The following is a 27,511-nucleotide window of genomic DNA, read 5'->3' as shown; positions in this document are numbered from 1 at the left end:
AATGGGTACAAACTGGAGAATATTCCATATAATTTAGAAGATTCCACTAAATTTGACACCGCAAGGGTGAACGTGTAAAAAGATTTATAGTTGAGGGCGTTGGTTGTAATTACTCAAACATAAGAGATTTTTTTCGTAATTTGAGCTTACCTCATAGTTGCGGCCGTAATTTACTCTATTATCATTTGGCACTTTCTGTGGAAAATTCTGAATCGAATTAAAAGTATGTAGAGAGTAGATGTTGACATCTTTTCATGTATTGGAAAATATGGCACAGGAAATTAGTTGATGCATTAAACACAAGCAGGGAAAGCTTGAAAAGTCAAGGATTCAAAGTTCAAACACAACACATACTTCGGTTCAGAATGAAGCGTTAATAGAGAAAAGAAAAGAAAATCGCGTTTTTTGTTTACATATATTTGGCGAGAATGGACTCGACTACGCCCTGGGCAATAGGGTGATAGCAAGCACATGCCTCCGAGAAAACCCTCTTTGCAAATATTTTCTCCTCTTCTTTTCCGGTGCCTTGGACCAGTGCAGTGTACAGTGGGCGCAGATATTTCATCCTCCCAACTTCTTTCAGAGTTTTCTCAACCTCGTTGTAGTAATTACTACACCTCGATGAAATAGCGAGATGGAGAAATGCTACTTTTACCTCGTAATCTTTGGACTCCGATAGCCTGTAACGTTCATCCAGAGCTGATACCTGCGTTAAAAAAACAAACGTTTTAAAACAAAATCGGCTTAACAAGAAAATGTGTATCGAGGAAAATCAATTTTGGTTCTTGATAACACATGAAGCATATAAGGCTGGAAACCGGATCGAAATCCACCGATTTGAAAAAAAAAATCGATTTTTTTTTTTGAAACTCAAAAGTAACATCTGATTCCGATTCGGAAAATTTCGGTGTCTGAAAACCTATTCCGACTCTGAAAGGCGAAAAAAAGTTGGAATTTAGGAAATTGGATAGAAGAAACAAATACGAAAATCGGAAATATTTACATTGGCATCATTCCACCCCAAGATTAGAGAGCTAAGGTTACTTTTGCTTTACATGAGAAGCTACGAAGACTATCGAAATTACGTATATCATCTTAACTACCACAGACAAACAACTCCAACTAATTACAAACCCCAAAAACATCCAACAGCTAAAAGCAGAAGTAACAATCTCTCAGAATAGTGCAAGAAAATATACTTTATCTACCACAGTAATGAAATGTAATAGATTTATTATGCCATATTAGTACCTGTGAAGCTTCAACAGATTTAGGCAGGTTTTCTAAGTAAAGCTCCCATTCTTGTCCACCCCATTCAGCAACTTCATCTTCATTCGGCATTCGACCTGCCTTAAATTCATTAGCGAGTGATAAAATCTTCGTATAGATTTCAGAAACGGGCTCCATTGCATCCGAAGGAATCCCAGTACCCTCGGTCCATACTTTTAGATCAACGTGATCTTCTATACCAGGAACATTTGGTTTCAGGAAATCAAGAAACATATCAGTGTCGATCGATTGGAACTTGAAAGTGGCAATATACTTTTTGAGAAATTCGTCGAATGCAGGCCTCCCAATCTGTCACAAAGAACGCCAATTAAGCTTCTATAGGGAAGATATGAAAGAAATAGAAAGTATGTTCTTTATTTACCTGTCTCTCGATTCGCCACAAAAATTGGAACCCTTTCTCGTAAGGAACTTGAGAGTATACATCATCCGGGTCTACTCCTTGTTGGTTAGTTTTTAGTTTGGTGAATTCCATGTTGTCTTTAAACCTCTCCATTTCTTCGACGAGTCCTTTCCAACCGATTCCGATATTCAGTACAGCCCTTTCTATTCCTTGCACAGCCTCAACTATCCGCCGCTCCGCATATGTTGTGAAACCCTATCAGCACACATGCAATATGTAAAAAAAAGTGTAATGTGTGCACAAATATTATCGACTTCCCATTTGTCTATAGTTTTCCCATCTTATGGCCGCTAGATATACAATAATATCCAACCAGGCCAAAGTAAATCTATTCATGCCAAAAACAACGACCCTTATAAAAAGACAGAACACAATTCACTTTAATAATAGTAAAATATCAGGAGAAGAAGCCCTGCGGTCTGGTAATTAGAAGTTCTACGACCAACTATTTGTAATCATAGTAACCTATCAACGAAACCACTAAAATTCAAGTAGGCCTTGTGGTATATTGCAAGGGATGCATAGTTCGACTATCGTTTGAAAGAATTTAATCGTGAACACCACATGCTAGCATTTGATTGACCTGTTCGAAGCTTCATAAACTACTAAACAAAATTGACATAAGAATAATATAGGGATCGTTAATCCTCCGTACAACAGGCAGGTTTTCCAAGTCCAGTGCAAACGGCAAGTGTATGGATACCGTTACATAATCAACGACTCTTTCAATTAGTTTGTTCTGTAATAGGCAATAGACTACTCATGCATCGCAATACCTTCTCTCGTACTTGGCAAATAAGACAGCTAAGTTAGCTACTTCCCATAAACCTTTCTATATACTCAAATTACAAGCTATCCCCGTCATTAATTAGCAACCCTAATTGCACGAACAGAGACAAAAAACAAGATAATCAATATACCTCATTCAACCAGAAGTGATCATTAGTCTTATTGGTGATCAAATTCCCCGTCCAGCTATGCGCGAGCTCGTGAGCCACGACCTGGGCCCCACTCGCGTCCCCCTTGATCACGGTCGGAGTCAAAAACGTCATCCTCGGATTCTCCATTCCTCCATAGGGAAAACTCGGCGGCAAAACCAACAAATCAAATCTCTCCCACTCGTAAGGCCCGAACAGAGCCTCCCCTACCTTAATCATCTCCTCAGTTCCGGCGAACTCTCTGGCGGCAGCATCCAAAACCGCCGGCACCGCCTCGGAGTAGATCTTGGTCCTGGGACCCAGCTCCCTGAACCCTAACTCCCCAACAGCAAACGCGAACAAGTACGGTGGCACGGGTTGCTCCATCACGAACTCCTCGACGATCCTGTCCTCGCCGCACCACAGCGACTCGTCGCACGCGCCGCCGCATTCGACGGGGAGTGGGTCCCGCCTGGTGACGTGTCTCGCGGCCATCACCGCCGACAGGTAGCGCGGGACGTTCAGCTTGGCGGAGTACCTGATGCGCGCGGCGGGGGTGTCTTGGCAGGGGAAAATGGACCTGGCGTGGATGGCCTGGCACTGCGTGTAGACGAAGGGGAAGGACTTGTTGAACGTTTGCGGCGGTGTCAGCCATTGGAGGGCGGAGGAAGAGGGGGATGTTTTGAAGACGACCAGCAATTGGGAGTGGTTGGAGAGGGCGACGGTGATGGATTGTCCCAAAACGGCGTCGGGTGAGGCCGGGTGGAAGGTGAAGGGGAGAGGAGCGAGAGTGGCGGGGTCGACGACGGCGGAGATGGAGAGGGAGCGGAGATCGAGGGTGAAGGGGCCGGAGTGGGGGGCGGAGAGGGAGAGGACGGCGGCGGAGTGGATGGTGGAGGAAGGGAAATCGAAGTAGAAGGAGAGGGAGATGTGGGTGGTGAGTGGGTGGGTTGAGTCTGTGTAGGAGTGAGGATCAATAGGCGCCATTTTTTTTTTTTATCTTACGGCGGTGCACGGCGGTGGAAGGTGGCGGAGGGTTTTAATAAGGGGAAGAAAGTGGAAGAGGGAATAATCAGATTACAAATCCCACTGAATGTAATTTAGGGATTAAATAATTTGGAGGGAGATAAAGAGGTGGGAATAAACTCATAAAGCCAATTAATTATTATTATTTTTATTATTTATTATTATTAAATTAAAGGGATAATTCCACTGTTGCGATAACCAGTCATCAATCATTAAATATTAGGAGGGACAGAACAGTAATTCCCGCTTTCTACAATTTTTCACTAAATTTAAATTTGGGCAAATTGCACATCGCTCCCTATAAATTTTTAATTTTAAAAGGAGTGAAGTGCATTTTGTCCTTTATCTAATGAAAAAGTAAAAAGAATAACTAATAATAAATTTATTCATATTTAGACTTGTTTTAGGGAGAATTATACTTTTGGTCTTTTCATGTTTGACTCGATTCCACTTTTGGTCCATGTTGTTCTAAAGTGAACAAAGTTCATCTCCACCGTTCAATTTTAAACACTTTCGGTCTCCGACGTTACATGCCCGTCTGCAAGTAACCGAAAAAAACACTATTTTGGGGCCATAATGAAGTTTAATATTTTTTTGAGATGAAAAATAATTAGAAATTCTAAAATATACTACTTACAATTAAATTTTTAATAATATTAAGTATAAATGAAATTTGGTTAAATTTTTTTATTATTAATTTTTTTCAATTATAAGTAGTTTGATTAATAATAATATTAAGTATAATTAAAAATATATTTTTTTAATTAATTTCTTTTCTATTATTAAAAATTTAATTATAAGTAGTATAATTATAATAATATTTTGGATAATTAAAAATAATTTCTTTATTTAATTTCTTTTTTTATTATTAAAAATTTAATTATAAGTAGTATGAGTAAAAATAAATATTAAGTATAATTCAAAATAATTTGTTCAATTATTTTCTTTTTTTATTATTAAAAATTTAATTATAAGTAGCGGTGCGGCGGGGTTGACCGCTTCAGAAAATTCGAATCTTCAAGTCCCTTCCATATTAGGCCTGTTCGTCGAGGACCTGTAAAAGGGACCGGGAGAGGTGCTCCCGGCGTTAGCACTCCGACGTCAAAGTTAGAAATACCTTAAAGATTCAGAGAGAAATATATTCGGGAGAAAATGGTGTGTCAAGATCAAGAATGCTTACCTTGAGGGTGATGAACCCTCTATTTTATAGAAGAGCATTTTCGGATGTTAACCATTTTATCCAATTCAGTTAATAGAATCGTTTGATGTCCATGGAACTTTATGATTTTTAGTGGTTAAGTTATGAAGATGTTTCATATGCCTTAGTGTTTAAGTCATGAGGTGGCACCTTCAGCACGTCTTTCATCACTCGATGCTCGGTACTCGGCAGTTCATCACTCGACACGTCATCTACTTTCCGCTCGGCGCTCGGCACTCGGCACTCGGCACTCATCACTCGGCACTCGTCACTCGGCGCTCTGACTCTTGTTAGCTAGTCAGAAGTCTCCTAACTCGTCGGAGAGCTCTCCAATCTCCTGCTCGTCGGATGTCTCCTAGCTTGTCATTCACTGACAATGTCTATTCCTTACCCTTGCCGGACCAATATTTTGGGCCATTTAACAAAGTCCGATGAAGTGGGCAAGTAAATCCGGATCCTATGTTGTCTTATCTCCTCATTTGGATGTGGGCCAACTCTGTTGGGCCTTGCCTTGTTGGGCCCTATAAATATGGCCGGATCAAGTATTATATTTATGATAATATTAAGTATAATTAAAAATAATTTTTTTAATGATTTTTTTATTATTAAAAATATAATTATAAGTAGTATATTTTAAATTTCTATTTATTTTCCAGCCCCATTTTTTTTTTAAATCTCAATTTTGGTCGCAAAATAGTGTTTTCCGTTACTTGCTAACGGACATGTATGTAACGACGGGGACCGAAAGTGTTTAAAATTGAACCTTGGAGGTGGACTTTGTTAACGTTGGAACAATATAGACCAAAGGTGGAACCAGGCCAAACGTTAGGGACCAAAGATGTAATTCTCCCGTTGTTTTATTATCAATCAATTTTCGTGGGTGCGCTTTCACACAGTTCTGTGCAGTACCAAGTAAAGTCGCTAAAGTTACAAAACGCGACTTCTGTACAAAGTTCATAAAATTGGATACCCGAAAAACCCCAAAGGCAACGAATATTTGCAAGACGAAAATTACTAAGTGCAAGACCTTACTTCATGCAAGACCAAAATATAAATAAATTTACTAAGATCAAGACTGGAAATTACAAATATAACCCCAATAATAATTTAGATATTATTAATTTAAATTAACCTAATTGCTATTGCAAGACCAAAAAAAAAATACAAAAAATTTTTACTAACATCTTCTTCTTCACCCTCATTTTACACATTTTTTTCCACAAAAAATCTTCCATATTCTCCAAAATCCTTATCACATAAAACCCTCAAATCTTTACTAAAACTTGAAAAGAAGGACATTATGGATACACAAGACTTAAATATGGAGGATTCTAAGGTCGAAGAACACAAAGAGTTAATAAATATTGTACTTTGTGATCGTTTTTCTCGTTTTTCGCACCTCATTTCACGTACAAAAAATTCGACATGTACAGGTCGAAATATCCGCTTAATATCGACACAGTAGTGTCGAAAATTTCAACATAATTCGACACTCCTTAACTGTCGAATTATATTGAAATTTTCGACATTCTGGTGTCGAATTATATTGAAAATTTCGACATTCTGGTGTCGAATTATATTGAAATTTTCGACGCTGGTGTGTCGATTTTTCAAAAATCGACACCAGTGTGTCGAAAAATTTCCAAAAAATCGACAAGTACAGGTCGTTTTTTGTAAAACCGCAACTCCTTCAACAATAGTGCTACAATCGAACCCTAGAATCATTAACTATGTTCTAAAATGACTTGAATTCATTATTCTAACAATAAAATCATGTTTATCACATTTATTTCTCAAAAAAAATTAATTCAAAAAGTAATTTCCTTGTTTTTCGTGAGATTGTTGTGGCGGGGTTGGGGCAACAACGGACTTCAACGGCGACGGGGAGTGGTGGACTTCAACGGCGACGGCGACGGCGACGGGGCGACGGCGACGGAGCGATGGGGCGACGGTTGAGTGCTGCAATTGATTTTCTTGTTTTCTTCTTCCCTTCTTCCTCCTCGTTTTTCAATTCTCTATTCAATTTCTTTTTTCTTTCTTTTTTTATTAATTTTTCTTTTTTAAACTGGTCTTGCAAAAGGAAATTAATAAAATAATTTTTATTTTGTTTGTATTTTATTAAGGTTATTATAGTCTTTTTATACTGAATTTAATAAAAAAAATTAATTTGGTCTTGCACTAAGTAATTTTCGTCTTGCAAATAGTCGCTGCCAACCCCAAAACCAAAACCAAAATCAGAAACCAGAAAAACCAGAGATGGATGATTACACGAGAGAAATGATGGATTTGAAAACCCTAGTCACTCGTACTTTGGAGAAGAAAGGCGTTCTTGCCAGGATCCGTGTTAGCTTTTTTCCCCCGCATTTATTTATTTATATTTGTGAAGTAATTAATTCGTCTTTTTTGTGTTTGTGCTTGTCGATTTATACGTGGGCTTGAAAGAGTATTTGTTCTTAGGATCTCATAATTTAGGGTTGTGGTGTATTAGTATAGAGCTAAGACAATTTTTTATTATTTAAAAAAAAAAAACTACGGATTTACTTTTAATTTTTCGGTAGTTGTCGATAGATTATGCATTGATAGTAAAACATGCCATTGCTAAATTTTGCTGAAGTAGGATTGCTTGGACTTGATTGATGTCGGAACTCCAAGATTTTGGTTTTAAATTTTTGGTTTCGTATCTAGCTTCTGGAAGGCTTGTTAAGAAGGTTCTCGGATTTCAGTTGATAGACAACCGACGTTAGTAAAAATGCAGTTTCTTAATGTGTTTCTATATTTATTGCAAGATTAGAGTTATTTATTATCCATCTGTAAAAATATTTTTAAAATTCGTGGAGGACAAATGTTCGATATAATATGCTGAAAAGTTTCGATTTTTGTGGTTATTAGGCTGAATTGAGAGCTAGTGTGTTCGAAGCAATCGAAGAGGAAGATAAAGTTATCGAAAAAGACGAAGGTCTTCCTCCTGCTTTATTAGGCAGCTGCAATGATCGTGCAAAGCATCTACACAATTCGCCTTCGGGTAATTTTCGTTTACGTTTGAAAATATGGCTGAAATTTTATGAAAAGAAATTATAAATAATGTTTAATTTTTTAATAAATTCCAGGAAGGCTTCTAACTGCCTTAATATGTGAATATCTGGATTGGGCGCAATTAAACCACACGTTGAAAGTATACTTACCGGAGTGTAATTTGGTAATTTTATCCACACTGTTGTTGGACTATTTTTTTTTTCACCGTGTGGTTTTATTTATTTACGATTGGACAGTTTTGTTGAATTTAGTTTTTAATTTCAGCCAAAGGATTCTTGGAAATCGGAGTTAAAAGATTTCGGGAGCAAGAACGCGTACGACATTAATCGGAACGGAGAAAGTGGGCCCTTGCTTTTGGATGTTCTTGAGGGTTTCTTAAAGTACGAGGTCAGATAAAAGTCCATTTTTTCATACAAAGCCTTATATACGATACTGTCCTTATATGAAGCACACATTAAATGGAAGCTATTTCGACGTAGAAATATTCAATTCCCGAGCTAATACGTATAGGCCTCGTTTGGGAACTATGAGCTAATTAATACTTACGAGATGAATAAAGTAAATTATTATGGATATTGTAATCCTAACCAATTCAATTAATTTTATCAATTCTATCAACATTCCCGAACGAGGCCATAGGTGTGAACTTCCATTGATAGAGAAGCTATAAATTATATTTTTGTGCCTTTGTATGGCAAATTACTCGCTTCACTAGAGTGTAAACCACTGCTATATAATTGTATTTCCGTTTCTTTTCCACTTTCTTTCTCATAAATAATCAGTTTTCTTTATTTTTTATAAATATATATATTATTGTAGAATTTATCTCAAGAAAGAGGTGGCAGCCAAAGATCGAACACGCCTGAAGTCGAATTTATACCAAACATGGAAATTCGAAACAATAGGAGACCTTCATCTACTTCACCGGCTGGTGGTTTACCTCCACTAGGAAGGTTAATCATCAATAATTATTCCATTTATTTTTTTAAAATTAAAAAAATTAAAAGATTATAACTTGTAGTTCATTAATACTCCTTGCAGGCCTCATCACGCTTCACAGTCATCTGGTAAATACGACAACTATTTGAAGTTGATCCTTAAACATTTCTTAAGTTATTTATTATTTTATTATATTTTATTTTGTTATATTAGATCGAAGAGCAAGGTCATCTACATCGGGATATAGGAAAGATGAATACAATTGGCGGTATGGTAATAATGAAGAACTTCCGGAAGATGTAGTCCGTGCTTCTACTGCTTTGGAAAATCTGCATTTGGATAGAAAGACTCGTAATTTGACCACATCTTGGAGGTTTCGTTTCTCAACCCCTTGATAATATTGATGCTTTTCGTTTCACAGAGAAAATTTAGATATTGAAAAATAACATATCGAAAGGTTACTTCTTGAGAATGAGGAATTGGTGTACATTATTATCTTACAAATATAGAGGCCTAGATGTCGAAGTGTTAAAAATGGTGAGCATTTAGGGGCCTTGGCCCCCCGCTATTCCTAAAAAATCTTGTATTTTTATATATCAAGTTATTATTTTTTTCGAGTAATGTAGTATTGTTGCCTCTTAGAGAATTTTTTAGTGTATATTTGGATTGGCCACACGAAGACAAAATCTTGGCTCTACGACCTTATAACAAAATCATCGTTTACTATCTTTTCCCATGAGTGTTGTTTTTAAATTTTATTGACTCGAACTAATCCTTAATATCATTATTTATGTCTGTATTTTTCAGTGCAATATGATAGGCGATAAATGTAACTTATTTGTGTTATGTATTTGATTTCAGACATGCTGAGGATGAAGTTTCCGAGGACGATTGTACCGGTTAGAGACCAATTCCAGACGAAAAATCTTTTAACTTAAAACTTATTAATAGGATTTGTTTTTCTATTGATCCAACAATGTTGATTTTTTATTGTTTTTTTTTTTGTGTGTTAATTTTTGGCCATGAAATGGCTTTGATTTTATGTAACATGTGCTTGTGTAATTTAAAATCTAGTGATCATTAAAACTAATTTTTATGTCCTCTCCCCATTTTGTTTTCACCTTTCACCTAATTAGGATATTTTAAACTTTTATTTCAACAATACATTTGATTTGTTTTGTTTTGCTTTATTCATTGGTTTTAGTGCTTGTAATAATTACCATTAACTTAATTTTAATATGGATTTATATCTGTGTTTAAAAAAAAAAATCAGAAATTGCATGAGATGTGAATATATTTTTTGCATGGTTTTGTGGTCGATAAAATCCAATGAATAATTGATTTACTAATCTTTATATATAAAAGAAAGGTTTTATCCGAAACCCTAGATCCATTTCTGTGAAATCTTTGTAATTTTATCGATGTCTTTGCAGCCGAAAGAGCGGCCTCTCGTTGCAAATGTTGTAAAGGTTCCGAAAAATACGAACACGAGACTTAACCAAGGGAGTTTCGATACTAGTAGCTTCCGGAAGAAATGCAGTACGAGGGTTTATGTTTTAGTTAATATAAACGGCTATAAACATCGTGTTTCGTCACTATTTGTAATGAATGATACTGGTAGTGATATTTCATGGTTTGAATGCATCTGCTTAGTTTGGTTTATATGTGGTGCAATTGCTCAAACTTTAGTGGCTTTAAATGAAAGAATTGATGATGTCCGACGGTTTTGTAGATGCAACACCTGTCAAATTCATCGAGTATGATGTCTTCATACATGTTAGGGGTGTAATCGGACGGAAAAACTATTTTTTTTTTCAGAATTGAAAGCTAATTCCAATTTTGTTTCTAAGAAAATAATGAAAAGACCGAAACTAGGAATTTCGGATATTGGAATGAAAAAACATGTTCCAAAATCGGAAAATTTATGATGAGAATGAATGGAATTCAAAAAAAATCAATTTTTGTTCACCTAAAAAGTAAAATACTAATTAATAATGTTGGCATTTTAAGTATATTATTCAGAAAAAGTCGGGAAGAAAATTGGAATCCCCTATGTATTCCAATTCCGATCCAAATAATTTCAAAAAAATGGAAAATTGAATTTCAAAATTATTGTTACAAAATCAAGAAAATCACTGATAGAAATCGGCGAAAATCGGAAATTATGTTCCAATTGTCACCCATAAAAAAATACATTTAATGCAGTAATATAAATCTAAAGTGACAACTGACAGATAATATGAACCAAAAATATTTAAAAAAAAAGATAGTTATTATGTACAATGGTCAATGATGCTAAAAAAAACTTAAATATGTGTTTCCTTCTTACACTTATTTCCTTACAAGAGAGACTATTGCCAATGAAATAAACAAACAAAAAAATTAAATGTTTTATCAGTCCTCTTACTCTTGATAATAAATCGAAAGTACCGAACAAAATCACTCTTTATAAACTCCATTTATACCTTCTCGTCCACCTTATGTCCGTTCGTCTCCTCATTTTCGAGGCTTAAACTCCGATTATCCTCATTCGAAGATTTCCCTTCGTTTTGCTCTTCAACACCACTCGACTTCTCCTATTGCATACAAATTCTTGTTTTTGTTACGGATTTTTCTAGTATTTTCTAACATACTTCACAAAAACCCGACACAAGAAATAATAATATACGACTTCACAAAAAAAAAAAAGGGCGGCTTTTGTATTTTATTCAACTGTTTGTAATTTCGGGAACAATTCGGCTAGGTAAGATTATAATTTAATATGAGTTCTAAGACTCGAGACTTCAGTTTGTAATGCCTAACTCTTAATAGAGAAAAGTTAATACTTGTTGGAATTTTACGAATAAAAACACAAACATAAGGAATACGCATATAAATGCAGGAATACGAACAAGTAATACTAACCTTATTCTTGTCTCTCCATCGAGAAAGCAAACTAATCTTTCTCGTTGGCATTTCTTGCGAATGATCTTGATCACTTTGCTGAACCGATCTACAGATAACACCCGAGATTATTATCGAACTATTAAAGATGCCCGTTTTTTTTTTTTCTTTTTATGGGCAAGGAATTAAACGAGGGGAGCGGTAGTAATTTCATGGAAATAAAAAAATAAAGTTAGAAAAAAACAATTGTGTTACCGAGGAGAAGACTGTGCTTTGGTTTGGCCCGACTGGTACTGCAAGGTAGCTTCGAGCATAGACTCTGCCATAACCGCCCTCTTTTCCATCTCCGCCAGGGCGGCAGTTGTTTCTTTATATTTATCCTGCACGTGATTGTTGCAATGTAAAGTGTAAACGAGAAAACCCAATAAAATCTAAAATCAAATTTAAAAAAAAAAAAAAAAAGAAACCTGAAGAACTTGAGCTGCGTATTTCTGAGCAGCAGCATCTTGCTCGGCAAATATACGAGCATCCTCCGTCACCCTCTGTGCTTGTTCTACCCTCATTAATATCTGTTAAAAATGAAAAATTAAAAAATAATAATAATAAAAGAGTCGGAAATTTTCACCGAAACCGAATAATACAGCAGTAGTTATACCTGAAGCATGGCGTTCTCTTGTTCGTGCTTATCAACAAGTGCTTCCCGAAGTTTAGAGACCTCTTTTTCTAATTGCTGAACCTATAATAATAGAATTGAAGAATCAAATTAAAACAAGTAAAAAAAAATTAAAAAAAAATTATAAAGTATTGTGCATGGAGCATTTTAGATACCCTTGCACTTAGTTGTCGCCGATTGTCGTGCTTAACCATCTCCATTAATGCTGTTTCAAGCTCTTCTGCTCTGTTATAAACAAAACTAAAACTCGTTAATACAATTCATTGATAAATATTAAATTACGCATTTCCATATAATAGTTAAAAAAAATTATATCTTGGTAAATACGAATTTTAAGACAGAACTACAGAGTTGCGTTCACCTGAGCTCAGCAGATTGTTTTTCCTCGAGCAGCTTCGATAGCTCAACCTTAAGCCATACCACCTGAATAAAATCAACATCTTATAAAGTTGCTGTAAAAAAAACATGTTCGATAAACGGCACAAACAATTTAGTTACATTCTATGCATGCAAAAAATAACTAAAATATTTGAATTCAGAAATTGTTACATCTATAATTTACACTTTCGGCAAGTAATGAGTAATAGCTACCTGTTCTTGAAGATCTTTAGTGGGGTCCACCTCCACGTCACCATTCAAGCCCATATATATCTCATCCACATTCGACACATTACTATTCATCTCACTATCCGTTTTTTTTCCCGATTTATCATTTCCTACAAGTATCGAACTCGGATCCTGTTTGAAACTATATAAATCCCTCCAAACTCTCATTCCTTTCGATCTTTCTTCGACTGCAGCTTTGACCGTCGGTCGGTGTTTATTCCGTAATTCTTGCAATCTTTTCTCTTGCACGTTTTGGAAGCCCATGCAAGCTGTCAGTACAAGTTGACTGCTGTCGAAGGTTGACCCCGCTAGTGACTGAAGCAGCGTGACCGCATCTCCAGCATCTTTTGTTGTAACCAATGCAGGTCCTACAAAATAACTGAACAAAAATAAGTCTCGTATTCAAGTGGATTATTTATTATAATTTTTTTTTTGGTAAATATATTTCGAAGAATAGTGATGGACAAGTACCATATAGCTCCATCAAAGCGAGTGCTGTACGGAATAGCATTACGCGATTTCCTTCAAAGAGGAGCACATCCCAGACTCTAAGAACTGAAGGCAGATAAAACTAATTAGTTTACTTTTACAAATTTTAGTAGTTGATTAATAAAGAAATGATATATAAATTCTCCAGTAATTTTTCGAATTTAGTAATGCATGACTGAGATAAAAGAATCTGACCGCTTTCCCATGGAAGCATATTCATAAATATTGTGAGGAACCACGGTCCAGTCACCCATGCCACCTGTACTCCCAAGTAATCCAGATGGTTTACTGTGGTAGACACCAAATTTCACGAGGAGCATAATTTTTTTTTTAAATAAATAAATAATAATAATAATTGAAAGAAAAATAAAAATCAAAGCTTTTAGCAGAAAAGTTATCAAAAGGAACGGACCCATTTTGGGAAATTTTTCGCGCACCAACTCTTCAAGAACAAGCTGATCAACCTACCAAGAGATGATTAATCATATTATGCCTTTTTATCAAAAAGACTAGATAAATTGTCTCTTATATTAAGCAAAAGCAAGGAATACCTGACATTCGATCATTTCTTCTGAATAATATCCATCAAAATAGTCATCTAGAATACCCAGTAAGGCCCTGAAAATAGCATCAATAATGTCTCAAACAAGTTCGCAATTCTATGCATTTTATAGAAATGCAAAACAAAACACACTTCATGTAATTAAATTACAATATCTTGATGTGCAACGCAACATTTTACATGGTCGGCGACTATAAAGTATTTCACAAAATGGGCCTGAAATAATATAATAAAATATTTTACCAAGATATTGACCTACCAAAATGCATTTTCCTCTGGCATCAAAAGCAATAACAAACCTGCAAAGAAATTCATGGCCTGCATAAAAAAGTAAAAGATAAATAAAAAAAAAAAAAAATATATATATATATATATATATATATATATATATATATATATATATATATATATATATATATATATATATATATATATATATATATATATATATAAGTTATTAAAAAAGAAAAAGAAAAACAACGACAGATTTACCTGGCAGTATCCAACAGAGGGATTATGACGGGCGTATGCAGTAAGTAACCGCCTTAAAGCATTTCTACCATCCTCGTCTAAAGCAGGGTGACCAGGAAAAGTTCTCGGTAAATCCTGTATCAATAAAATTACATATCCAATTATAAACAGTAACAAGAAAATGATTTCACATATGAAGAAGAACGAAGTAAAAAACCTTCTCGATCTGCCCTTTCCATTTTTCCGGCACACCGACACACTCCACTTGGTTCGTAGCTTCTACATCGGTATCTGGAGATAGCAAATTCTGATAGTAATTCTCCACTCGACGTGCTCCAACACCAACGAAGGCTTGCCACATCTGCAAATCCAAACAAAAATAATAATAATAATAAATAAATAAATAAATAAATATTAGAAAAAAAAAAGAATATTCAGTCTTACGACTCTTTATCTTACTTCTCCCCTTAGTGCCATCGGCACTCCTCCTTGAACAAGACACTCAAGCTCCTCTTTCCAATGAGGTGGAGATTCCGAATTCATAACGGGAATATTCGCTCTCGAAATTACGTCTTGAACGGGGTCCGATTCAGATCTTTCTAAATCGTAAAACTCCTCATCGGATTCCTCTTCGGAAGCTTCTATAGAAGGAAGCTGCGTCTCACTTTTAACCAAATTGGCCTTCTTTTCTTTCACACGAGAGCTCATCATATCTTCAATGGCACCAAGAGATGGCCTGATCTCTGTCCACGTTAGTACTCGATGAAGTTTTTTACCGGGCCCCTCTTTATTTTCTTCGTCATTTTCATCAACATTTTTGGAACTATCGCCAGCTGTAATATTGGTGCTACTGGTTTCGAGTATACCATCGGGTTTCGATCGCCTTTCAAGAAAATCCTTCCATCTATCTGACCTCTCCTCCTCTTCTTCCTAAGAGAATTATCAAATATAAATATAATTCGAATATAAAAATATTCTTCTTCTACTGAAGATCGAGTTTGTAGAGAAGACGGGAAAACAACCTTGTATATGCTAGCATATTCCCGGTATCTTTGCAAGTGTTGAGGTCTCACCGAAAAGCCATAAGCATCCCTGTTTACCGGAAACAAATATTAAAAACAAAATTATATATAGATATTACGAATCCATTTTCCGTCACTCGATTTCTAAACAGCAGTTTCGAGTTTCGGATGCCTTACCAGTAAAAGGATACAGACTAAATCAATATATACATGCCATACATACACACACCCAGTTTAAATCAGGAATTTCTTTAGATCAAAAGGAACATAGCAAAGGAAACCCTAAAAACCCGGAGATCACAATAGAATCATAACACTCTTAATCCTCAATTCAAATGCTGTCGATCTAAATAATGTGAACTAAAACGTTTCGCAGATTTACAAATAAGCAAGAGACGGTCAAAATTAAGCAAAGCCGAAACGAACGAACCTCTTGTGATCAAAAGTAGCAACAGGAGCCGGGCTCACCACAACCGCCGCCGCCGCCGCCATCGCCGGAACAACAAAATCCAACTCAAAAATAACTCCTTTTTTGTTCTATTCCTCGTTAATTCGCTGCAAATCAATAAACTGCACCGGTAAATATAAAATGGGAAATGCGCCTCTCTGCTGTTTTCTCGTTTATCGACTACACTACACTGCACAGAGTGATGAATAAAACAAGTGCCGACGGTAGTGTGTGTAATTACTGTGTGGGAGTGGGGGTGGGGCCCACCAATAATCACATGGAGAGTGCGAATTTACCGACGGGGAAAATGGTTTACATGTGAGAGAGAGAGAGAGAGAGAGTTGACTTCCTTAGAAGAGTGAATTTGCAGGCAGAAAATTGTTTTGAATATGATCCCTTTGTCGGTGCTGATTAGCAACGGCGGTGAAATTCGGTTTGTTCGACCCTACACCCGGTGAAAAACACCGGGTGGGTCTTCTGCTGCCACGTGTTCTTTTTTTTTTTTTTTTTCTAAAACCCCTAAAGGTAAACCCTAGCGGGGAATCTATTATAAAATACAAAAAAGAGACACGTGGCAGCAGAAGACCCACCCGGTGTTTTTCACCGGGTGTAGGGTCGAACAAATCGTGAAATTCAAGGGTTCTCCAATGGAGGTGGCTTTTTTTATTTATTTAATTAATTCGTAGCGATGATTTTGTAATTGGTTTTGAATTTTTTTCCGTAGCTGATTTCTATAAAATTATAGTTGATTTCGGTAAATTTTAGTTGTTTTCGATGATTTTGTAGTTGATTTTGATAAATTGAAATGATTACACGGCAGTAAAATTACGAATATGTTCGTTCACAATAGTGTTCTCTTTCTCTCTCTAAAAATCATCAAATCCACCCAAACCCCAAAATCCCCAAAAGCCCCAAAATTCACAAAAACCCTCAACCTCTCTCACAAATTCTCCCAAATTCGAAAATCTCGTCAATTTAAAAGGTAATTAATCATCTAAAGTAGTTATATATATTGAATTTGTGGTTAATCATGTGAAAATCCCCAGAAAATCGCGATTTGGGGCTGTTTTAATTGTTGGGTTTTCGAATTTTCCACGCCCAAAATGGGCGTGTGAAAGCAGTTTCCACGTCTGGTTTATGCGTGGAAACTGCTTTCCCAGGCCCAAAATGGGCATGGAAAATTAGTTCGGGCGTTCGGTCCAGATGCCGATTCTGGACCGGTCGTCCGGTTCAAATTTTTATTTTTTTTTAACCAGTATAACCGAAATGAATCATTAGATTTAAACAAGTATCAATTAACAAACTCGTTGTAGCCTAGTTGGTCAGACGTTTCATCTATTACACAATAGATCCGTGTTTGAGTCTTGGTAGCAACGCGTATTTATTAATTTTTTTTTGTCCAGTATAATGAAATAAATAATTATAGTTAAATAAGAATATGTTATCAAAATGGTTGTAGCCAAGTTGGTATTTCTAAGAACCCGTGTTCGAGTCCTAAACCGGGCGCGGAAAGCTGTGTTGCGGGCCCAAACCGGGTCCGGAAAGTACTTTTCCGCGCCCAAATCGGGCGTGAATCGAGCTTTTTTGCGCCCAATTTGGTCGTGAAACGTATTTTTCGGCGTCCAAATTGGCCGTGAGTCGCGATTAAAGAACAAAAACGAACAAATTTTACCTCATTGGGTTCTGTATCTCGACGACCTTCATTCGATGCACTCATTTTTCTTTGCAAATCGCTACAATAACATGGGTTTTGGAACGATTTCTAATATAAAAGCTATTAAAAATAAAATTGTAGAGAGAGAAAGATAAGTAGAGAGTGGATTTTTTAAAACCGCATTCGTAATTTTGCTACCGCGAATATCACATCCCTTTGATAAATTATAGTTGTTTTCGATAATTTTGTGGTTGATTTGACAATTTTGTAGTCAATTTTAATTTTGGTAATCTGAAATGCTAATTGTAGTGGGACTTTTACCGAAATTGGCTTATTTGCAGCGGTACTCTCATTTGTCAATTTTCTAACTTTCTAAAAAATCGAAACTCTCTCAACTATAAAATCGAAAACTTAGAATATAAAGGTCGTTCGACAAATTCGAAACCAAAAACAACATTTTTTTTATGGCCAATTCATATTACTTTTACAAGGTAAAAAAAAAAGGAAAGTTAGATCGTGTTGTGCAGCACGTAGGGCATGAAAAAAAGGAAAAAACTTTGAAGTTCCCGTCCTTTAGGGGCCGGGAATATGGGTTTTACTTTTTTTTTTTTTTCTTATTTATTTTTTTTTTTTTTTGTTTACTTTATTCCTTTAGTATTATTTGGTAGGGTGATGATGGTGATTTTGACGAAAAATTTGACGATGAATATACAAACGAGTACAATAATCCGAATATTTGTTATCATGTTCATCAAATAATTACAAAATTCGATATTTAAAAAAAAATAAAAAAAACTAAAAAAAATAATTAAAACATGAAGTTCCCGTTCTGCAGAACACGGGAACTTGAATAATCTTCAAGTTCCCATGTTCTACAGAACGGGAACTTCATGTTTTTTGAGTCCTCCGTTCTGCAGAGCACGGGAACTTGAAGATTATTCAAGTTCCCGTGTTCTTCAGCACGGGGGATTCATATTTTTTTTTTTTCGAAAATAAAAAATTAAAAAGTTTTTTGAGTTTCCCGTTCCACAGAGCACGAAAACTTGAAGAAAGTTCAAGTTTCCGTGCTCTGCAGAACGGGAAGTTCAAAAAACTTGAATTCTCCGTTTTACAGAGCACGGATATTGAAAATTTACATGAATTGAGCCTCGTCTGCTACGGATTCAAAGTCGAAAAAAATCTGAAATTCGAATGTCTTGAGAGAGTCTGGGAATAGGAGAGAGAATTTCAAAAAAAAAATGAAAAAGGTTCCGCTGCAAATAAGCCAATTTCAGTAAAAGCCCCGCTGCAAATAGCAACACCCTTTGGTAATATGATAATTTTATAGTCGATCTGAAAAAAAAAATGAAATTAAAAATAAAATGTAGTTGATTTCGAAAATATTTTAGTTGTTTTCGAAAATATTGTAGTTGATTTCAGTAATATTATAGTCAATTTTTTAAAAAACAAAACTGAAAATTAACAAAAAAGAAAATGAAAAAAATAATTATTTTTGAAATAAAATATTATTAAAAAATATTAAATTAGTATTTTTGAAATAATAAAATTAAAAAACGAAAATTAACATTAAAAAGGGGGGGAAAGATCAAGTAGTGGGTAATGGGAAATAGTGGAAGGGTAAATTTGGAATCGATGAATTGGATCTACGGCTCACAAGAGAAAAGTGGTTGGACATATCCTTATAAAAAAAAAGGGGTAGCGGCTAAAACAAATACTGTTTCTTTCTCAATTCAATACCATCAACATAAAAAATAAAAAAATAAATAGGTAATGACATTATTACCCTTAATGAAAATCAATATCACACACAAAAGTTATCGCGGTTGTAAAGGCCCGGTTATGACGGTGGCAGAGGCGGAGGGATGACGGTGGTGGGTATGGTGGGGGTAGTTATGGCAGCTGCAATGACATTAGTGGGTACAATGGGGGTGGTTTATGGCGGCTGTTATAGCGATGGTGGTCGTGGTTATGTTGAGGTTTTAATGGCAATAACGAGGCGACGGCTATGACGTTGGCGGTGGTGGTAGCGAATCTAGATTTTAATATTGGATAATTGTCGATGACTACAATAGCTATGTTGTAAGTGTTTGCGGACGTATAGGGTTCAAAATTGGGATATTTTCAAACTGTGCGACTACGAATTACTATGAGTATCTATATATGACTATAGTCGAAAAACATAAAATAAAAATCTAGTTTTAACAATTTTCCATATTCATGTAAGGAAAAAATAGGTTTTTATAATAATGAAAGAAATACTAAAACAACAAAAAAAAAAAAAAAATAAAGAAATACATTTTACGTGGAAAAAAAAACAAACAAAAATGGTAGATACAAAATTGATAATATTAAATGTTAAATAAAAATGATAAATAGCATTTAAATATTACTTGGTGAAAATTTCTTAATTTGTGTGTGCAGGGCAATTTTGAAATGAATTTAATAAATAATGTGGAACAAGCGTCTTAACGTCATGGCCAAGAATATGGACATGGTACTCGGCGCTTGGAAGGGACCGATAGACTTCTCGGTGGGACCCATGTACAATTTCCATGTCGTGCTTGGCTTGGACTTCATGCGAAAGATAAGTGCCGTTGTGATGCTTTCTTTCAATATTATTTGTATACTGAGCATGGTAACGGATACGAGTGGACCCAATTAAGCCCAAAGTCAAGCAACTGCCGACTCTATGCAACTTGCTAAGCACAATCTGACATGCTTGGCAACTATGGCAATAGAGGATGCCAAGCCACACCCTCGATGACATCTTACCCTTTAGCACTCCCAGAATTAGAGAAACTTCGAAAATAATTGACCGAGCTTTTGGACAAAGAGATGATCCGACCGTCCAAATTACCTTATGGAGCCCCGAGGTTATTCCAAAAGAAGCACGATGGAACTTTGAGGACGTGTGTCGATTATCGAGCGCTTAACAAGGTAATCATTAAGAATAAGTACTAGTTTATTCCCCTTATTGCTGAGTTGTTTGATCGTCTTGGAGGTGCTAATAAGTTGTATACCAAAATTGATCTTCAAAAGGGGTACTACCAAGTGAGGATCGCTGAGGAAGATGAGCCCAAGACAACGTGCATCACTCGGTACGATTCTTTCGAATGGCTCGTGATGCCATTTGGACTTGCCTATGCGCTTATGAACCATATTTTTCAACATTACTTGGATTGGTTCGTAGTCGTGTACTTGGACGACATTGCTGTCTACAACAACACCTTGGAAGAGCACGCCCAACATCTTAGGATGGTGTTCAAGGTCTTGCTACACAACCAACTCTTCGTCAAGGAGTCCAAGTGCGCATTTGCCAAGTAAGAAGTACCATTCCTTGGGCATATTATTGGGCGAAAACTAAGGCGATCACGGAGTTGGAACCGCCGACCAACGTAACCGAGTTACGTTCTTTCATTGGTTTGATTAACTATTATCAACAGTTCATTCTAAGCTACTCGGACCGAGTCGCGCCTTTGGCAGACCTTCTTAAGAAGAAGAATGAGTGGAGTGGCCCAAACATTGCCACAAAGCGTTCGAGGACCTTAAAAAGGCAGTAAGCCAAGAGCCGGTCTTGGCGCTACCCGATTTCACCAAGGCATTCGAGTTGTACACGGATGTCTTTGACTTTACTATTGTTGTAGTGTTGATGCAAAAGGGACACCTGATATACTACGAGAACCTTAAGTTGAACAATAGGGAACAACAGTACACCGTACAAGAGATGGAGATGACGGCGATCGTTCATTGCTTACCATTGTGGATACATTACTTGTTTGAGGCCAGGTTTGTGGTCAAGGCCGACAAGATTGCGACGAGCTACTTCAAAACCGAAAAGAAGTTGTCCCCCAAAGCAAGATCGATGGCAAGATATCTTAGCAGAGTTTGACTACACAATGGAGCATAAGCCGGGCAGAGCCAACGTCGTAGCCGATGCACTTAGTCATAAGGTTGAGGTCGCGGATCTTATCACCATTTGTGGAAACCTATCCGAGCGCATCAAGGAAGATTTGTGACAATTCGCCAACACCATCAAGGTGTTTGAGACGACGAGGACGTCGCCGGATTAGGTGGTGGAGAATGTCATGACCGCTCATTTTGCCTTGGAACCAAGGGGTTAAAGATGGTCCATGAAGCGAACCCAAGTCGAAGAGACCCAATTAGGAACAAGATTTCTTAGAGGAATTTGATTACACGTTAGAGTATAAGCTGGGAGCCAACGTCGTAGCCGATGCACTTAGTCGCAAGGCTGAGGTCGCGGATCTTAGCACCATTTGTGGAGAACTATCCGAGTGTATCAAGGAAGATTTGTGACAATTAGTCAATACCATCAGGGTGTTTGAGACGGGACGTTGCCAGATTAGGTTGTGGAGAATGTCATGGCCGCCCATTTTGCCTTGAAACCAAGGGATTAAAGATGGTCCATGAAGCGAACCGAAGTTGAAGAGGGCCCGATTAGGTCTAAGAGTAGAGATCCTTAGAGAATTCTCGAAGATCTTTTAGAATCTTCCCATTGATGTAAAAATTCTTATATGATCTTCCTTTGTATATATTTGGTAGGAGATTATAGGAGTTAATATTAGTTATTAGATCAAGATGATCATCACCATCCATTGAGGAGGTTGATTTGTATAAATAGGATAGTCTCATTCATTTGTAATTATCTAAGAATTCATTGAATAAAGTATTCTTAATATTATACAACACTTGTATTCTTTCTTAACCACTTGCACACACTCTTGTGCACTTTCCAGTGAAACTGACTTAGTATATTCGTCAGGGGCAAAGATCGAATAAACACGAAGGGTGTTAATTTGTGGCTAAATGCCGCAAACTACTTAATCGAGGTTCAAGTCCGTGATATTGGACATTCTCATCGTCTTGTGACGTGATAAGTAAACTAATATTATTTTCGATATATATATATTAAAGTCTAGTCTAAGAATAAGTGCTTTTGATAAGAGTATTTCATTCACTCTATTTTCTTTTACTCATAATCATAATTTGGGTACATATTTTGCTTGTTTTATTTATTTATTTTGTATTTTGTTTGGTATGTTTCTCTCTTTATTTTGGATGTGTCCTATGCATGTCAGAGTGAACACTTAGCTGGGAGCAGAGCACTTTCGAACTATGTTGGCTGAATTATCGAATGTGGAAAAAAGATGTTGGTATCAAACGAGATCCTGAAATTGATGCCTTTATAAAAGCCATTTATATGCCGAACAAAAGACTAGTTTGGTCACATAGTATGTTAAATAATAAATTTAAAAAAAATTACTTATATAATAAGGGTTTAGCCATACTAAACTCATGCTCATTCATATATTTTTCAAACTTGATAGAATGACTCAACTTCAGCTTGGTTCACAATTAATTAGGTTCGGCTCAAATAAATTCTGGTCGAGTCAGTGGATTTGGGGTAGACCCGGCTCCATTGCTAGTTCTATTAATTTGTAGTACTTTAATATCTTTAATTATTCTTAATGCTTATAAATTTATAATTTAAAAATGGGTATAGATCGTCCACCTTCATGAGGTAAGGTCAAATTACGAGAAAAAAGATTCTCATGTTTGGGTAATTACAACCATCCCCATTAACTATAATTTTTTTTACACATAGACCCTTGCGTTGGCATTTTTAATGGAATCTTCTAAATTATGTGGAATATTCTCCAGTTTGTGCACGTTTACCCCAATCGAGCTCCACATTTTGATGCAAGATGATCATGGGATGTGTTTTTTGGCTTGTATAAATATATATATCAGATTGTGGTGCATCAGAAACAACATTTTTGCACAAAACGAGTACACACTAGAGAAAATTTCACGGGACAAGAAAATTATGTTGAATTTGACACCATAAGAGTGAACTAATTGTAAGAAGATTCATAGTCGAGGGGTGGTTATAATTACCAAAAAAGAAGGGATTTTTTCATAATTTGACCTTACCTCATGGGTGGTCGTAACTTACCCTTTGATATTTGATAAATTTATCGGGTAAATTACAACAAACCTCGAGGTACGGTCAAATTATGAAAAAAATATCATATTTGGAAAATTACAACCACCCCCTCAACTCTGAATCTTCTTACACGTCCACCTTTACGGTATCAAATTAAACATAATCTTTTGAATTTTGTGGAATGTTCTATAGTTTATACTCGTTTTGTGCAAAAATGAGTTTCTGATGCACCACAATCTGATATATATACAAGCCAAAAAACACATCTCATGATCATCTTGCATCAAAATGTGGAGCTCGAATGTGATAAAACGGTACAAAATAGAGAATATTCCATATAATCCAGAAGATTCTCCTAAATCTGACACCACAAAGGGGACGTGTAAAAAGATTTATAACTAAGAGGATGATTGTAATTACCCAAACATGAGAGATATTTTTATAATTTGACCATACCTCAGGGGTTGTTGTAATATACCCAAAATTTATTTGGATGGTTGTAATTCTAAATGCAAGAAAAGGTTAAAAAAAAAAAAAAAAAAAAAAAAAAAAAAGAAATCCTTCTCCAGCTGGATCAGCTCTGCTAACATAAGCCTCACGCTAACGTGAGCCCCCATGCGCAATTAACCTATACTCTTCTCTACCCACCATGCCAGGCGCACTCAAATTCACCAATTTCACCATCTTTCACTCTCACAAATTGATCAACAGTTTCTCGTCTCCGATCCCTTCCGCCGCCGTTACCGCAGCCGTCGATTCGGGGAAAATTCTCCGGCGCAATTACTTCGCCGGCTGGTGGTGTAGGACGACCCCATGCTCAACCCCCGCGCTCGGTGGCACCACCCCCAAACTTTTCCCTACCCGTCGGAATCACTACCGGAATCTCAGCTTCTACACCTCCGATTCTAGGAATAAGGGGCAAGACAGTCATTTTCATTGCACAACGAAAAACAATTTCGGAACTCAAATGGGCGCCGGTGTCAATTGCAAGGTCGATACCGCATCTGACGTGTCACCGCCGCATAAAACGCCGCCGCCGCCGGATTCGTCTAGATTGCTCACGTTGCCCACGATCTTGACGATCGGCCGCGTCGCCGCAGTCCCGCTCCTCGTCAGCAGTAATTTATCGAATTTCGAATCTCCTGTTTGTTTAAAATCATTTGATCTCCGATTTGGTTAGAGACGAGAAATAACGATAATTGCAATTAGAATTCATGGCAGCTCAAATTCTTGCATTAACATAGTTAACCTGAATTTTCCAAAATCAGGAGAGAGAGCAATTTGATTTAATGTCCAATTCAATCTATTTAGTAGCAGCCATTTTTGTGCCAATTCCATAGTTAACATATTAATATATCTTACCAGCCTTTTATGTTGAGAGTTGGTGGGGACCACCTGCCACGGTCGGAATTTTCATAGTGGCTGCCGCTACAGATTGGCTTGATGGATACCTTGCTCGAAAGGTACTGCTTTTTCAACATTTTAATTGGAAAATCGTCTGTTTTTCTCTTTATTTTGATAATTACATGTTCATCTACAACTATGGTGTAACAGATGAAATTGGGTACTCAATTTGGAGCATTTTTGGATCCAGTGGCTGATAAGGTAACACTACCTATTTTTGGCATACTCTCAAATTATTTGCTCGAGTATTATTTCGTCGACGAAGTTTTTAATCTTGACAAAGCTTTTTCCTTTTTCTTTTTTTGGTATTGATGCAGCTCATGGTAGCTGCCACCTTGATCTTATTGTGTACCAAACCCTTTGAAGCTGGCATGTTTGGACAAGCACCATGGCTATTGACTGTGCCTGCAATTGCCATAATTAGTAGAGAGGTATAGTTCCAAGGCTATATTTGATAATCGATTTAATTCGCCACAAATAGTTCGGCTACACGTTTCATCACTCGCAGTGACCCAATTCCTTCTTTCCCAGACAAAACAGGGCCAATACACGTCAACATTTGTACATTATCTAATTTTCATATTGTCATAAATATATTTCGTCTTTTTTTTTTAACGTTAAAATACAACATATAATACTAAGAAAGCTTGATGCCAATACTTCAGTCTTCCTACCAAAGAGCCTGATAGAGAGGCTATAAATGGAAGGGCTACTTTTTAGAATGCATGGAATTGGTTGTCAGGAATTTTAAATATGAACTCCATTTTTTTTAGTATAGTTATGGAACACACCTAGATATTGTGAAAATTTTCTATTGAAGGGAATGTCAATAAAGGAAAAGGTACTTTTGGGAATGCATAGAATTGCTTCTAGCTCTTTATAAGGAATTGTATAATACTATAATAGTGTACTCAAGACTTCTCGTTTAAAAATTGTTTATGAATTTGATAACTATTAACAAATACTTACTAACCAGGTGTTACATTAGAAACTTCTATTGTACCTTTATATCAAGAATGACAGTTTCAATGGTAGAACACTAAGACCTTTTCTAAGTTATTGACACTCAGGTCAATGTTGGTGCTTTCCTTTTAATTATGTTTGAAATTGTTCTGCCTATCCTTTTTTTCTTTTTGAAGCTCGAGATGTGTTGGTTGAAAACTGTTTCCGTGCTTCCTTGAATGACTAACACTGTTGAAGATTGCTTGTTTTTTTTTTGTTTAATGTAATTTTGTACATGCATTTACATGTCCTTCTTCAAACTTGTAGATAACCATGTCTGCAGTCAGGGAATGGGCTGCTTCTCGCAACAGAAAGCTCTTAGAGGTTTAAATCCCAAGCACATTTAACTTGATATTAGAAATACATTTTGTTGCTTCCTCAGCTAATTCATTAAAATGCCATCCCCCCTTCCCTCTCAGGCCGTTGCAGTTAATAACTTAGGGAAATGGAAAACTGCGACACAAATGTGTGCTTTGACTGCCCTTTTGGCTGCCAGAGATGGAAGGTTTTTTTTTTTTTTCTCTCTAATAGAATTTCAGTATTTTGAGGTTCTGGAAAAGGCATCTATAACTCTCTCTCTCTCTCTCTCTCTCTCTCTCTCCAGTCTTGCAGGGGCAGAAATTCTTGTTTCTTCTGGGGTAGTGTTGCTCTACTTTTCAGCATGGCTTTCGTTGTGGTCATTGGTTGTGTATATGAGAAAGATATGGAGAGTGCTGCTGCTATAGTTGTATTTTTTGGTTCATATCATTTATATAACGGAGACTGGAGCCATCTTTTGCTATACGGAAAGTTGGTGCTTCCTCTGTATGGATCAAGTGCTGAGATTCTTCATCTTCGTTTGGGTTCAAACTCCTGAAAGTTGTATGGTTTAGGAAGGGGCAATCAAATACACGGGGTGAAAATAGCTCTCATCTGTCGTCTTTTTTAGAGTGACCTAAAATCATTGACAGAGCAATATTTGGATATTCAAAGTCTTCCACCCTCCAGCAACCATTTTGTTGGGGATAGACTGGGTGCACATGCTTATTGTTGGTCCCTTCGGTATCATAATCGTTTTCGCAGCTCTTAACTTCATTTGTTCGTAAAGAGTCTGCACTAATTTAACTTAAATTACTTGATTTTTAATGTTTTTTTCTCTTTATAATTGTAAAGTGGTGGCTGTCTGTTCGAGCTCGAAATGCCGGTTTATTGGATTTTTCTCGAGATTTGGAGAAAAGTATAGCACATTCTTCGGTTATTTTCTATTGACTCATGTTGCAAAAATTGTGGTTGCATGTACTTCCTAATTGGCCTTCACACTTTAAATTTAAGTATGTATTGTACAGGAGCCTGTGTTAAATGGACATTCCAAGGCTTTACTTTACATGCTTTACGGTTTTAGACTCGAGGTTGTTCTTTTTCGTTTGGGTAAATTATGAAGTAGCCCCTCTTATTTGTTAAATTAAAGCAGCCGGCTGCGGATAAGCCAGCTTAAAGACTCGACCTTCAATGGGATATTGAAAAATAATTCACATTTACTTTGGTAAAAA

The 27,511-nt window shown here is 36.4% G+C and overlaps 4 protein-coding genes across 4 annotated transcripts; 2 read left to right on the top strand and 2 right to left on the bottom strand.

The window, feature by feature from the left end:
• Window positions 1-269: 269 nt before the first annotated feature.
• Window positions 270-3,812, bottom strand: LOC105955671 (peptidase M1 family protein). Its single transcript, XM_012979446.2, has 4 exons — window positions 2,611-3,812; window positions 1,652-1,885; window positions 1,252-1,578; window positions 270-706 (listed from the first exon to the last, which is right to left on the bottom strand). Exons 1-4 carry the CDS (start codon window positions 3,592-3,594, stop codon window positions 410-412), a joined length of 1,842 nt encoding a protein of 613 aa, XP_012834900.2. The 5' UTR covers window positions 3,595-3,812; the 3' UTR covers window positions 270-409.
• Window positions 3,813-7,045: 3,233 nt separating this feature from the next.
• Window positions 7,046-9,899, top strand: LOC105955672 (protein TONNEAU 1a). The gene is made up of 8 exons (XM_012979447.2): window positions 7,046-7,174; window positions 7,721-7,853; window positions 7,939-8,027; window positions 8,129-8,251; window positions 8,684-8,817; window positions 8,906-8,931; window positions 9,017-9,176; window positions 9,665-9,899. The coding sequence occupies exons 1-8, from the start codon at window positions 7,088-7,090 to the stop codon at window positions 9,705-9,707; spliced, it is 795 nt and encodes a 264-aa protein (XP_012834901.2). The 5' UTR covers window positions 7,046-7,087; the 3' UTR covers window positions 9,708-9,899.
• A 1,139-nt stretch (window positions 9,900-11,038) lies between these two features.
• Window positions 11,039-16,710, bottom strand: LOC105955673 (Ypt/Rab-GAP domain of gyp1p superfamily protein). The gene is made up of 19 exons (XM_088820014.1): window positions 16,583-16,710; window positions 15,940-16,380; window positions 15,510-15,579; window positions 14,947-15,417; window positions 14,705-14,848; window positions 14,509-14,622; window positions 14,276-14,334; window positions 14,006-14,072; window positions 13,867-13,918; window positions 13,650-13,742; window positions 13,437-13,520; window positions 12,951-13,333; window positions 12,721-12,782; window positions 12,515-12,584; window positions 12,342-12,422; window positions 12,154-12,255; window positions 11,942-12,066; window positions 11,708-11,795; window positions 11,039-11,379 (listed from the first exon to the last, which is right to left on the bottom strand). The coding sequence occupies exons 2-19, from the start codon at window positions 15,999-16,001 to the stop codon at window positions 11,263-11,265; spliced, it is 2,244 nt and encodes a 747-aa protein (XP_088676140.1). The 5' UTR covers window positions 16,002-16,380; window positions 16,583-16,710; the 3' UTR covers window positions 11,039-11,262.
• A 7,365-nt stretch (window positions 16,711-24,075) lies between these two features.
• On the top strand, window positions 24,076-27,345 carry PGPS2 (phosphatidylglycerolphosphate synthase 2). Its single transcript, XM_012979449.2, has 7 exons — window positions 24,076-24,694; window positions 24,942-25,039; window positions 25,131-25,181; window positions 25,298-25,411; window positions 26,250-26,306; window positions 26,402-26,487; window positions 26,587-27,345. The coding sequence occupies exons 1-7, from the start codon at window positions 24,226-24,228 to the stop codon at window positions 26,705-26,707; spliced, it is 996 nt and encodes a 331-aa protein (XP_012834903.2). The 5' UTR covers window positions 24,076-24,225; the 3' UTR covers window positions 26,708-27,345.
• Window positions 27,346-27,511: the final 166 nt, after the last annotated feature.

Source organism: Erythranthe guttata, chromosome 6 (assembly GCF_056151865.1).
Source record: "Erythranthe guttata isolate IM_541 chromosome 6, IM_541, whole genome shotgun sequence".
NCBI lineage: Eukaryota > Viridiplantae > Streptophyta > Magnoliopsida > Lamiales > Phrymaceae > Erythranthe > Erythranthe guttata.
Note: the sequence above shows the minus strand (reverse complement) of the source record. Positions and strands in the feature narration are given on the sequence as shown.

Bases quoted from the DNA above. Each gene is read 5' to 3' on its own strand.
- LOC105955671 (XM_012979446.2), bottom strand. From the start codon at position 3,594: ATGGCGCCTATTGATCCTCACTCCTACACAGACTCAACCCACCCACTC. The intron at 1,886-2,610 runs GTATATTGATTA...GTGTGCTGATAG, and splicing joins ATCACTTCTGGTTGAATGAG to GGTTTCACAACATATGCGGA. The intron at 707-1,251 runs GTACTAATATGG...TTTTTAACGCAG, and splicing joins AATCTGTTGAAGCTTCACAG to GTATCAGCTCTGGATGAACG.
- LOC105955672 (XM_012979447.2), top strand. From the start codon at position 7,088: ATGGATGATTACACGAGAGAAATGATGGATTTGAAAACCCTAGTCACT. The intron at 7,854-7,938 runs GTAATTTTCGTT...AATAAATTCCAG, and splicing joins TCTACACAATTCGCCTTCGG to GAAGGCTTCTAACTGCCTTA. The intron at 8,252-8,683 runs GTCAGATAAAAG...ATATTATTGTAG, and splicing joins AGGGTTTCTTAAAGTACGAG to AATTTATCTCAAGAAAGAGG.
- LOC105955673 (XM_088820014.1), bottom strand. From the start codon at position 16,001: ATGGCGGCGGCGGCGGCGGTTGTGGTGAGCCCGGCTCCTGTTGCTACT. The intron at 13,334-13,436 runs GTACTTGTCCAT...GTTATTTTGTAG, and splicing joins CGCTTTGATGGAGCTATATG to GACCTGCATTGGTTACAACA. The intron at 11,380-11,707 runs GTTAGTATTACT...TGTATGCAATAG, and splicing joins GATGGAGAGACAAGAATAAG to GAGAAGTCGAGTGGTGTTGA.
- PGPS2 (XM_012979449.2), top strand. From the start codon at position 24,226: ATGCCAGGCGCACTCAAATTCACCAATTTCACCATCTTTCACTCTCAC. The intron at 25,040-25,130 runs GTACTGCTTTTT...ATGGTGTAACAG, and splicing joins ATGGATACCTTGCTCGAAAG to ATGAAATTGGGTACTCAATT. The intron at 25,412-26,249 runs GTATAGTTCCAA...TCAAACTTGTAG, and splicing joins TTGCCATAATTAGTAGAGAG to ATAACCATGTCTGCAGTCAG.